The following is a 13667-nucleotide window of genomic DNA, read 5'->3' as shown; positions in this document are numbered from 1 at the left end:
GAGTTTACCGTCTGTACCTGTGATCTTGTCGCGAACCAGCTTGCAGGATTCGATCTCGCCGATGCTGCCGAACAGGCTGCGGAACTCCTCCTGGGTCATGTTCTGGGGCAGGTAGTTGACGATGAGGTTGGTCTTGCTGTCGTCCGTGACGCCGGTCTGCATGGGCGAGGGGCAGCCACGGCTGTTGCTGGTCGGCCCGTTGGCTGTCGTGCCCCCGCCGCTGGGGCCATTTGTCACCGGGGCCTCCATGTTACTGATGATCTGGGACGAGGAGGAGAGCAGAGCGTTTATGGTCTGCTTTGTTTTGGGAATACAGCATATCGTCGTTGTCGGGTGAAAACCTTGTATGTCCAAAACCGTTCGTTTTGCATTTACCATTTTAAAAATGATTGAAACTAGTGAAAACAGCCGATCTACAAGCACACAACGCCTCGCACCGCGAGGCGTTGTGTGCTTGTAGATCTGCTGTTTTCACTACTTTTGTGCGACGGCCTTGTACGATGAAGCAGAGCATTACTTTGCGAAAGAACGCACAAATTTGAAACTTGGAGATACGAGGTTTCTGCCCGACAGTGACGATATATGAAAACTACCACTTAAACACAAAAACCTTCAAAATTATATATATATTTTAAAAAAAGAATTGCAGCTCTACAAGCTCACAAGGCGTTATGGTGCAATGCGTTGTGAGCTTGTGAATCTGATATTTTTGAGAAAAACAAATTCAACTATAATGACAAATCGGGACTTCAGAGTTAAAGTAGTTAAAGTAAGACTTTAGATCTATGTTTATTCTTATCATAGATATACAGATCAAATGCATTTTAATTTGACAAAATAGGCACATTTTAAGGTGCTCTCCAGTGGCTTTATTATCAAATAATTCTAGCCAATCGTAACAGCTGTGCCTCCTGGTCCCAACTCCACGCCTACATACAAATCAACATTTTCATTAGAAATGTGACCAAATGGAAAACAACAGATTTTGAGATTAAGTACATTTTCTGAGATTATAATAGGTGGGTGGGTGGATGGCACTGGAGAGGAGCTACAGCAGGGGTATTCAACTAGATTAGGCAGGGGGGCACAATTGTAAAATGACTTTAAGTCGAGGGCCATAAGACCGTGTTTCGTGGTTAACTGTTTGACCATTTGTTGTGTGTGCTACGTACAGTGTATAGGACACACCAATGGACATAGTGTACATTATGGTAACTTATTAGGGCCTGCTTCATACTGCATTCATGTCTTTTGATGTTTGATAGGATTCTTTCTGTGCCAGTTCTTTATAATGGATACATAGTAAAAAAAAAAAAGTATTGCTTTGTGCACAGGTCCCTGGCATGGTGGTGTCTTTGTGAGAAGACAATTGGATGCACATGTTGTTTACATGTTTGTATGAAGGAAAGGTTTTTGCTTTTTTTTAAGCAACCCTGATAGTTAGACCATCATTCAGCCCAGGACACTATTGAGGACGAATTAATCATACAGTGTAAAACCTACAATTGGATGGAGATGTGGAAGATGGAAGATGGACAAAATCCACTCAAAACTAACCAATTGATTGATTTGAAAGCCACACAAAACTCATAGCAACAAATGGCAGTTGAATATCACTGACCTCCTACAGTATGTGTGTGTTTGTGTGTGTGTGTGTGTGTGTGTGTGTGTGTGTGTGTGTGTGTGTGTGTGCGTGCGTGCGTGCGTGCGTGCGTGCGTGCGTGCGTGCGTGCGTGCGCGTGCGTGTGCATGTGTGTGTGTGTGTGTGTGTGCGAGCGCACAAAAGGGTTTTTTTCTTCCTTTTTGTTTTTAAATATTGTTCAGAACTTTGGTCATTTGGTAATCTTTCAACTGTCTGGCTCTAACAAACGTCTGCTACACTGACTACACAGAGTCTACCAGCACACCACTGCTCTCATTTTCATACACAACTAAATCAGAAGAACAACGCATGGCAACGCATGTCACAAAGTAAATACACACGGCACACAATAGTCACAACATAGTCTAAACATCCACAAATACCACAAACAGATACACAGAGAAGATAAACAGCTAAATATTCATGCACACGGTGAGATGCACTTCTCTTCTGCTTTGATACTGTAGGTGCAGGCGTTTCTGGTAGGTAGCAATGACACACACTTCTAACTGACTTAGAGAGAGAGAGAGAGAGAGAGAGAGAGAGAGAGAGAGAGAGAGAGAGAGAGAGAGAGAGAGAGAGAGAGAGAGAGAGAGAGAGAGAGAGAGAGAGAGAGAGGAGATGCAGTAGATAGCAGAATGACAGGGGACAGGCTGAAGAGGTTTCTACTACATTTTTAAATAAAGCCCCATTTCCCTTCAATGCTTACTGGTACGTGTAAATTACATTCACCCATTTGCATGTGTTTGATCAAATTATCGGGTTTTGTTTCAGGCTGTCGATCCAGTTAGATGAGAAAGCAGAGCATTAAGAGCTTTAAGCAAGGGTGGCGCGTGTTTGTGTGTTTTTCTGATTCTGGCTGGGGGTTATATTCTGTTTAATATCAGTGGGCCCCAGATGGAAAGAGCAGACACGTCTAAATCTAATCACAACAGGGGTAAGATGGAGTGGCTTTTGAAACATAAGAACATAAGAGACATTGCTACAATGGTACAGCCAGGAAGACAATGTTCTATTGTTCACACTGCCTGACCAAAAGGTACTCCTGTTGCCCCGGGTCCATTGGAACATACAGGATACAAGACATACAGCACGTAGTACTGAAACGTATTTATAGTCTGAAATAAAGTTTCCCTAACGCTGTTGTTTATCTTGCTTTCCCTGTGATGCATTTGTTACTGTACTCTCTGAGCAATATGTAATGATGTAAGCTGTTGTCAGTAATATGCCTATCAATGCTGCCAACATACGTTGCTGTAGGCCTACTGTACATAATGTTCCTACTTACTATACTCTGAGAATAGCTGATAGAAATATACTATCTAATATACTATATACTAACACAGCTAGTAAGACTAACACAAAACAAAACACAGACATTCCCTATTGCTTTTCAAGAAAATATGCCGGCATTAATATACAGTACATATTAACTCATTTAGAGTCTACAAATGCCTTCTAAATCAGTAGCTCTCAAACCTTTTCGTGCCAAGGACACCCAAAATGAACGGACCGCCATTTGAAAAGGTCTTGTGCCAGGGACCCCCCCAGAAGAGAAGATGTGTGTTAAAAAAATGGCTGAGCTTGTATGTCTGCTACTTGCTAATCTAAAATGAATGACACAAATGCTTTCCAAGTTTTAGAGGGGTAAATTAATATATTGTATACGCTGTACCTGTATTTATGCTGTGTTGAACAAAACAATGTCTGTTGTTGTCACAAACTGACATATAAAAGAAAAGTCTGATCCTTGCCTATTACGGAGTTAACATGGTGAATTTCATCGGATTAAATAAAATGATCACCCTCTTTCCCCGTTTCAAAATTCAGCTGATTATTTTTATCTAAATATACGCACACAGCCAGAACGTAGAAGCAGGGCTAGTTTGAGCTAAAAGAAATAGAACACAACTCTACTACTACTTCTGATCTGGACTTCTGGACTTATAGGGGGCATTATTTAATTTCTTTCCTTCTATTTGAATGTATTGATAAATAAATAGATTAATGAACAGCAATTATATTTTCAGGAGAGTTTTTGATGTAGTCATGCAGAACTGAAAGCCTACATATAATGTAGAGTATAAATTGGTATTGTGGAGAACTGCATTACTAACCCTAACCTTGGAATTAAAGGTCAATTCTATTTCATAAACTAATAGTCGAATTTCCCAAATATGACTTAAAATAAGGTGCATTTGTTATTAATTACTCTTTAATGCTTCAATCTACAGTATATGTTATTGTATCCATTCTATTCTCGTCCTCTACCCCATTGTGGCTGGACAAAGTCCACACATTTCCAGGAGAGAGTACAAGCCACATGTCCACCTTGCGTCTGCTTCATTCCTCTCATTTCACACACACACACACACACACACACACACACACACACACACACACACACACACACACACACACACACACACACACACACACACACACACACACACACGCACAAACACACACGCGCGCGCACACACACGCGCGCACACACACACAGTGATACATTCCTGTAGCATCTGCAGTGAGTTGGACAACACGCACACAGTGAACAATGCCCCAAGCCCACAGCTGAAAACAAACAAACAGACAGGGAGCCGTCTAAAGGCTCTCAAGATGAGAGCTGCATGCAAATTGTTCTTTTGACAGTATCCTTCTTCACTCACTCATCACTATCACAACAGAGAGAGAGAGAGAGAGAGAGAGAGAGAGAGAGAGAGAGAGAGAGAGAGAGAAGGAATATAAAGCATCTAGCTATAGCAGAGCTGATTGGAGAGGGCCTTATTAAATCTGTTTACGTTCCCCGCTGCGCTCCATTCTGTCAGGGAGACTTTCAACTCCGTGGGACGTATTCTGAGGAGTTTTCACACCAAAATGGCCACCGCTAATTAACAGGGACCTGCCGAGTCCCGACGGCCAATTATATTCCTCTCCTTGTCCCTGCCCACCAGCGCAAGCGCAGCTCAGCGGCCCACTTGGCTTTGGTGGTGGGCTCTCTGGCTCTCCCCACCCTCCTACTGAGGAGCCCGGCGATATGGACGCCTCTCGCTGCATGTCTCCTGATTAGGCACAACACAACATATCTCTGGTTAGCTGTAGGGAACACAAGTCACCCTCAAGACACAAGCTCTTTCACTCACAAAACATAAATCTGACTGGCTAGTGGACAGAACTAATCAGCGGTGAGGATTTGATGCCGACATCGGCATCCTTTGTTAGAAGCATGCTGAATTGCGAGAGATCGCTAGCTAGCTTCAAACGTAAAATGCTACAGAACGCAGGCTAACCGATGGTCCTTCTTAAAACCAGCATGTTGAGGATGATGAGTTGGAATGTCCTTAACTGTAACAGAGGTAGAGTTCATAGGAGGGATCTGACTCGGATTTTTAATAGTAGCTTAAATGCTCAGTGCAAGGGAGCGAGAGGGAGAGAGAGAGAGAGAGAGAGAGAGAGAGAGAGAGAGAGAATAAAGAAAAACCTCAAAGGGCCATGCATCTGGAGATTGAAGGCACAGGAAGGGAATACTTCATTAGAGATGCCCTTGGGCTTAGCACCTTCCTGAGTATTATTGATTTGTAACAATTTCCTTAACTATTTTTATATTTTAATCCACAAGCCTTTTATTTGCAGTTTTTTCCCCGGCTAGGGCTAGGGTTAGCTTTGTTCTCGCTTTTTACTTGCTTCAAAGTTCACTATTTACCATCTGAATGGAACAGGAGAAGAATACCTGCTTTCTCTGCACAAAGTCCTCTCTACACTCATTCTTTCAACATCACCCAGCAGCATCACCTCCAACGCACACACATAATATACAGTATAGATATGGGCTGTGTGTGTGTGTGTGTGTGTGTGTGTGTGTGTGTGTGTGTGTGTGTGTGTGTGTGTGTGTGTGTGTGTGTGTGTGTGTGTGTGTGTGCGTGTGCGTGCGTGTGCGTGCGTGTGTGCATGCGTGCAGTACAGTATCAGATCATATTACTTCATGGTGTGTAAAATGGCTGGGCCATCCATTTGGCGTGCAGTGGTCTCCTTACCATCTTTGGCTGTGTCAGCAATCCCTTCTCTGCCCAGCCCTGGAGCTGTGGGAGCTCTGCCTGACGCCACTGTGTCTCTGTCGACCCCTATGGAGCGGAGCACAGGGAGGGAGGGAGGGAGGGACGCACGGCCCATTGGTCAACATCACACACTCACTTTACAGAGGGGTATTTGAGGGGGGGTGGGGCGGGGCTGGGGTCAGGGTGGAGGCAGGTGGGACTGCGGTGGTTCATTACAGAAACCCCGCCGACTTTGCATTGCGAACGGTGACTGACCGCGAATCGAGTAACCAGGGACGTGCTGGCCATTGGGAAAAGCGGGACAACTCCCGAACGGCCGGTTCATTCCCGGCCGGTCCAGGTAGGAAAATATTAAAAATAAAATGTCGGCCTTCGTTCCATTTTGGGGGTGGGCGGCCAATAAAGTAAATCGTCACTGTCGGGCAGAAACCTCGTATCTCCAAGTTTCAAATTTGTACTTTTTTTCGCGAAGAAAAGCCCTGCTTCATCATACAAGGCCGTTGCACAAAAGTAGTGAAAACAGCAGATCTACAAACAGCAGATCTACGAGGCGTTGTGTGCTTGTAGATCGGCTGTTTTCACTAGTTTAAATCATTTTTTAAATGATAAATACAAAACAAACGGTTTTGGACATACAAGGTTTTCACCCGACAACGATGAAATATAACTCATGTAATTGGCCCACTGGCTTGTCACTTGTCATGATCTTAAATGGCAAATCTTTGAGTAGCAGCAGCGCTATAGAGAGAGAGAGCTCTCTCTATAGCGCAATGAGGGCCTCTCCAACTCTTTTTCCCAGGCTGAATCAAGGGCCCAGCACGTCCCTGCGAGTAACGGAGGGAAGTGGAACCTCCAGTGGAGTCCACTTCTTTCCGGCCTGTTGGATTTAGGGCTCTTGTGAACGGCCAGTTAACCACTTATGCCCTATTTGACACTTTGTGGCCCATTTTACACTTAGTGCTATTTTACACTTTGCGTTTTGGGCTATTTGTGTAAAAATAGCCCAAAAATAAGGATGCCAGGTTGAAAGTGGTTAAAAGAAATGCAGCTTCTGCTTTCAACAGCTGTCATGTCACCCCCTCAAAGTACAAAGTCGTCTGAGCTTTGATACAGTAGACACCTTGGTAGTAACCCCGCCATCACTCTAAAACAAAGATAGGTGGCTTTTCCTTTTTGTTGTGTTAGTACTGTAAACCTTGGCCAATATTCATTTCCTTGTCTTATTGAATTATTCATTGTATACTGAATTCACTTTTTTTTCTTTTCTTTTTTTGACAACGATTATTGATCAAGCTTAAAAGAAGAAAAAGGATTAGTCAAACTGATGGACAAAAACTATTGTATAAAATTGCCAAGACACTAGTAAAGGTACTGTCTGTTTCTTCTGTGTACCATTCTTAATATAATACAGTAGTAGTAGCCTTAAGTGTCCATCATTTCAGCAGCTTCACTGAGAGCTGCACTAACTCTGCCCCCGTGTGTGTCTGTCTGTGTGTGTGTGTGTGTGTGTGTCTGTGTGTGTGTGTGTGTGTGTGCGTGTGTGTGTGTGTGTGTGTGTGTGTGTGTGTGTGACTGGTGCGGCGACTAAAGCGACCTTGGCAGAGTTTATAATGAGGGTTTCCCTCTCATTCTCTGTGGGTAAACAAGCTGCTGGTTGTCGAGACAGAAGCACCACAAATGAGGAGGAAGTCTGTTCTCTGGCTCTCCTGAGCGAGGGCTCAAACGCCCGTAGCCACTATGAGCAGCCAATTTAGCCGGAGAGGAGACGGAGAGGAAGGCTGACCTCTGCCTTCGTTTACTCCTTGGCGGAGACAGAGGGAGGCGGCGAGAGATCAGACGGAGAGGAGAGGAGCGAATGAAGGGAAGAGACGAAGGTCTGAGTAATGGGGAAGAAGATACTTCCATTGCTTCAGAGAGGGAAGGGAGAGACAGAGATGGCGGAAGGAGAACAAAGACGGAGGGAGAGGCGAGAGCGAGACTCCGCGTGTTCTGTTGTCAATGTGTCTTGTAAACTTAAGCAAGAATGCATAATGGGGGTCTAAATGAGAGTGAACTGTCAGCTGGAAAAGGAAGAGCAGGATACAGAAGGGCAGAGAGGTTAAGTGAAAAGAGAGGTTTCAGAGTGTTGTGTCCTCTGCTGACAGGTTATATACAGTACTGTGAAAATATAGTAGAGCTATTTATTTGTATTTATTTATTTATTTATTTGTCCACCTTTGCCACCTTTGTTTTAGTCTGCGTGAAGGACGAAGGGTCACTGTATACTGTACATAATTTATATAAAATGGCCGAACTGGCTGTATATAATGCAAACACACATACTGTAATGAAAATCCCAATGGGGTCATATTGTTGCCCGTAAGAATGCTACATTTTTCCAGCTGTATTTTACACAGCTTTTAGCGTGCTTAGATCACCTCAGTGTTAAAGTAGGCATAACAGGTGTGAGTTGGATTCTAACTATTTGAAGCTGGTCAGGAGGAGTGGACAGTACCCGGGACAGCTACCTATATGGACAGGGTAGGAGTGAGCAGTAGCCGGGACAGCGACACCCATATGGACAGGGTTCTGTTTGAAGGGCTTGGTTCTAAACCATATAATAGGGACACCAGGGTTAATGTTAACATATATTTTAGTTAAATTGATAAATTGATCAACCATGAATATCAAACATCAGGTAGACCAGAAGCAGGGGTCAAATATATCCCTACTGGTGATAAAGAAAAGAATGGCCAGAGGGGGGATATCGAAAGGAAACTGAACCCTACCCATAGGGACAGGGCTACAATGTGAAGCCACCAAATATTGACCATAATTCACACAGGAGCCACTCCCTCAGTATGACATAACGGCAAAATGGCCCCTGTGCGAATAATAGTCTATTGTGGACCAATATTCATATTACTGCAGAGGGCAGACGACTATATATAGCCTGCATAATACACCTGACCCCTGTTTTACATTGACTTTAAAAATGTCACTTGAAAATCTAACCCTGAAAAAAGGAAACGTTAGGCAGAGGTGAAACAACAAAAGCATTTTTTTTTCACCCATTCTGCAGATCGACTACATAAGGTGTCAGTGCAAGAAAAAAAAAACGCAATGGTGTGCCGCAGCAAGCAGACAGTGCAGTGTTATTGTAGCATGTTCAAAAATATGGCAATACAAATGCAAGAAGCAGCAAGCAGATGCATATGGGTTTCCATTTCAAACAGCTAACGAGCAGTGCAAAGGAGCGTTATGTCGGCGAGAGGGAAATTACGTTTCCGTACAAGTGTGTTTACGAGTCTCTGCATTCCATTTTCCAAACACTATGTTCAAAACTCAGTGCTCAACCATTCACTAACTACACAATGTACAGACATACAGTACAGTACGCGCATAAACACACATGCACGCACACACACGCACGCACGCATACATACACACACACAGTGTAGCAACATAATGCACACACATTCTCATTTCACACACGCACACACGCGCACGCACACACACACACACACACACACACACACACACACACACACACACACACACACACACACACACACACACACACACACACACACTCACACTCTCTTTCTCTCTCTCTACACACAGTACATCATCTTTCTTCATTTCCTCTCTGTCTAGGAGGTTATCACATGAACACACATGTGCGTGTGCTGATAAAATCTCAAATAACACCAGAATATAGACGCAATGCAATTACATTCACAAACCATTGGGATGAGAAACCGCTCATGGATGCATTTTCAATTATTCAGGGAATACATTTCAGTCAGCGCTCAGATGCTGGGGAGACTTATTATATAATCAATACACTCTATAGTGCCATTAATATTTGATGCCACAAAGTGCTTCCTGTCTCCTCAGGCTCCCCGCCAGGGGTTTCTGGGTAGTGCAGTCATATAGGACGTGCTGCGTATCCTGCCTACAGAGATGCACTGTGTATACAGTACCGTACAGTACAGCGCTGTGTTCTAACAGCCTGCCGTGCTACAGACGGCAAATTCATGGCTTTAATCTAGGTTTGTACCAATACACTGCACCTTGCCATCATCCAGTATCTCTCTCTCTCTCTCTCTCTCTCTCTCTCTCTCTCTCTCTCTCTCTTTCCTCTCTCTCTCTCTTTCTCCTTGTAAAGTCAAACTTTACATGGTCAAATTTACATGACTGAGAAATAATTTAATTTCCTGTCCCTTGCACCGTGCTCGTATCTTTTCCCCCTCCCCAACTCCTCTGCCATTTGTGACACCATAAAACTACCACTTTTATTACTGGCCTGGTGCCACCCTATTCCACCCGCCTCCCTGCCCCCCCCCAACTCACTCTCCTCTCCTCTCCTCTCCTCTCCTCCCAGCTCCTACAGAGCATAGACCATCAATTTGACCTGACTTTGGCAGGATGGATGGAGGCTGTAGACTGCAGAGGAGGAACTCTATGGCGCACACATTTTCAATGACGGGCAAACTGTAGTGATTCTCAAACTTTTTAATTTCAAGGACTCCCAGTTTGATCTGCAATTGATTAGATTTCCTATTAAATCTCTGGGACTCCAATCTACCCTGTAAAGTCATTAGTGCTAGTGCAATTCTGAGAGTGTACAAACGAACCAAGGGTCCGTTTGGTTCTGTTTGAACGCTCTCTGAGCGCATAATGGTCCATTTGGTTCCTAGCTATCAATCACTTAGCTGTGCACCTTCTGGAACCCCCCACAAGGACCCCTGTGGGTCCCCAGACCCCATGTTGAGAACCACTGCCGTACAGTATGGTGTAAAAGAGCTCCCACGGATTTCTTTGACTTTCTATTGTTTTCTAAAGGTAATTCTTGTTAGAGTCACGACTTACAGTTGCATATTCAACGTATTAGTCACTTTGTTTTAATCTATTATTCAAATCTGGCTCTACCAATGTCAGGATATAGCCAGTCAGATGAAGAGGGTGATTATTATAAAATGGTGTGAAGAAGCATTAGAAAAGCGTTGGCTCAACTCAGATTCAAATTATCACTTTACTGTAAAACTGTAGCATACAGGAAAAATCCTCAATGTTAATTTACGCATTTGTCTAAAGGCCTGTCCATACTTTGACCGAAACCGCTATTTCTGGTCAAAGGTCCGGTTCGACTACAACATGACGTCACTCGCGGCTTCTGAAAAGCATTAGACCGAATGAGAGTTCGGAAATGTGCACGTCGGAAAGTCCAACTCACCGAACATTTCGAAGATACTATGGACAGGCCTTTAGAGTGTGCGAATGTACATCTTTTGTATTTGTTCACTCTATAAGAGTTCAATTGAAACTCTGGATTTTAGCGTATGAGACTGCGAAATTACTTTTGACGTGTGACACATGTGACCCGGTGTTCCTCTGTCTTATGGGTAAACTCATTCCAAACTCTCTCCAAGTCACACCACAGTGAGAAACTATCAAACCACGGAGACACAAAGAGATTAATACCACTTTACTATCTGAACTCCTGGCCAACAGAAGTTCCCTTAATGCTGTCTGCTCTATTGATTTTTATTTTCTCTCTCCCCTCTCTTTCTTCCTCTCTCTCTCTCTCTCTCTCTCTCTCTCTCTCTCTCTCTCTCTCTCTCTCGCCCATTGTCTTCCAGGCTCTGAAACGTCCTGCAGGTCAGACAGACGCTGCGCCGGATCAATCAGGGAAAGTAATCTGGGACACCTCATGCCCGCACGCAGCAGACACACACACACACACACACACACACACACACACACACACACACACACACAGCCGCTCACATACACTACACACATGCATGCATGCGCAGACTGCGCACACACCAACGCAAAAACGTACAGCCGAATACACACTCCCAGTCATTCAGTTCAGTGAATTCACACACACACACACACACACACACACACACACACACACACACACACACACACACACACACACACACACACACACACACACACACACACACACAGTGGTGTAAAGTAACTAAGTACATTTACCTAAGTAATGTACTTAAGTAACATTTTTAGGTATCTGTATTTACTTGAGTATTTCCAATTTCCAATGCTTTTACTTCTCCTCCACTACATCTCGGATCCAAATATTGTACTTTTACTCCACTACATTTATTTGAAAAGTTTAGTTACTACTTAGTTTGCAGATAAAAATTCTAATGTTATAAAACATACACAAACCACTTTAGACCTATTTCATACCTATGCTGTTTGAAAACAGCCGATCTACAAGCTCACAATTGATTGTAATTGTGTAACAATTGATACTTTTACTTAATGTAAGTAAAACACTTTTTCCACCACTGCATGCATGCATGCATGTGCAGACTGCGCACACACCAACGCAAAAACGTACAGCCGCATACACACTCCCAGACACACACACACACACACACACACACACACACACACACACACACACACACACACACACACACACACACACACACACACACACACACGAACACACGAACACACACACACACACACACACACACACACACACACGCGTGCATACATATTAACACGTGCACACGCCTCCTCCTCACCATGCACTCTGGCCGGCCTGCCTCCACCCTCATCGATCCGCATCTACTTTACCAAATGGATTCTCCCTGCTCTCCTCCTCTCTCTCTCTCTTCCTCTGTGTGACTCAGAATAATAAATGTTCCAGACCTCACCAGACGTCTGCGGAAGCAATTTTTCATTTCACTTTGGCTTGACTTTTTTTTTTCCATCTTTTCTTTTTTGCATCTCTCTCTCTCTCTCTCTCTCTCTCTCTCTCGTGATGCTTGTGTGTTTCTGCAGGATCGATACAGATTTCCCACACACACACACACACACACACACACACACACACACACACACACACACACACACACACACACACCCCCTCCTCGGCCCTTGGGTAATCCGCGCACACTTACACGGGGTCAGGGGTCATGAGATGACAGGGTACCGCTGCTGCCTCTAATTGCCAGAGGGGGAGAAAGTAAGACTGGCTCTTTATAGATACCTTCTATTGACTTTCAACCATTTGTACTAGAGAGAGAGGAAGCCTGGCTCTTACACAGGAAAACCCCTGTGTGTTCATTTAAAACAGAGAGTGTACAAATGCAACCAAATGGTCCAAAATCGATGTTACCAAATCCGTTTGGTTATATGTGTACACCCTCTGGGTTATAAATGGATAAATGAACACTGAGGATTTGTACTGTGTAGCAGACACAGAGCCATATTCACAATTAAAATTCCTATACTGTTCTGTCTCATTTGAAACTCACAAAGAGCACTAAGGCATGTTGTTATTACCAGATTATGAATTTGTTCCAGCGTTGTTTAAATGACACGTAATTGGATTCGAGTCAGTTTTTACTTCATTTTTTTATTCTACATTTATATAGGCAATCAAAAGACTGAACAGTCTGTATGACACTCCCCCCCCCCATCCTCCAAACACACACACACACACACACACACACAAACACACGCAAACACACCGCAGTCCCCTTTGCTCCGCCAAACTGTAGGCGGAGAGCTGGAGCCATTTGTCCACTGGCTGAGTTCCAGCTCTGCACCAACGCATGCAGAAAATTGGAGAGCATCTTGACTCTGGAGATGACACTTCAATTTGTGCAGCTCCAGTGACTGGTGCTCCGTGGTGCCTCCCCTGTGGGGGTGTGAGACCAGCTGGACACCTGCCTATAGCTGCTTGGCCGGGGCTTGCAGCACGAGGCCTGGGGGTCTGGGAATTGGAGGCCCTGCCTTGCCTGTCAGCCCAAGTCACCGTCCCTCATTTCTCTCCTTTCCCTCTCAGGTCCATTTCCCAACTCCCAGCTCCATTCGTTACCTGACTGCCCCCGCTCTCCCGCTCCCCCGGTCCCCCGGTCCCCCCAGAACCCCCCCACAACTCCAATCTCAACCCTGTAGCGCCGCAACTCTAGCCTTCACCCTTGAACTGCATC

At 44.4% G+C, this 13667-nt stretch overlaps 1 protein-coding gene across 7 annotated transcripts in view; it reads right to left on the bottom strand.

Annotated features, from left to right (window-relative positions):
- elavl4 (ELAV like neuron-specific RNA binding protein 4) overlaps positions 1-13667 on the bottom strand; it is a gene marked incomplete at both ends in the record, with an annotated part of 102306 nt that overhangs the window by 55275 nt on the left and 33364 nt on the right. For 5 of the 7 annotated variants that reach the window (XM_080723455.1, XM_080723456.1, XM_080723457.1 and 2 more), the window contains 2 exons: positions 18-261; positions 5677-5763. In XM_080723455.1, coding sequence (XP_080579581.1) covers positions 18-261; positions 5677-5763 — 331 coding nt within the window. The remainder of the gene's footprint in view (positions 1-17; positions 262-5676; positions 5764-13667) is intronic. The other 2 variants (XM_080723460.1, XM_080723459.1) reach the window with 1 other exon arrangement.

This window comes from Nannobrachium achirus (genome assembly GCF_963921795.1).
Source record: "Nannobrachium achirus genome assembly, chromosome: 1".
Classification (NCBI taxonomy): Eukaryota; Metazoa; Chordata; class Actinopteri; order Myctophiformes; family Myctophidae; genus Nannobrachium; species Nannobrachium achirus.
The sequence above is the reverse complement of the archived record's forward strand: the minus strand, read 5'-3'. Positions and strand labels throughout refer to the sequence as shown.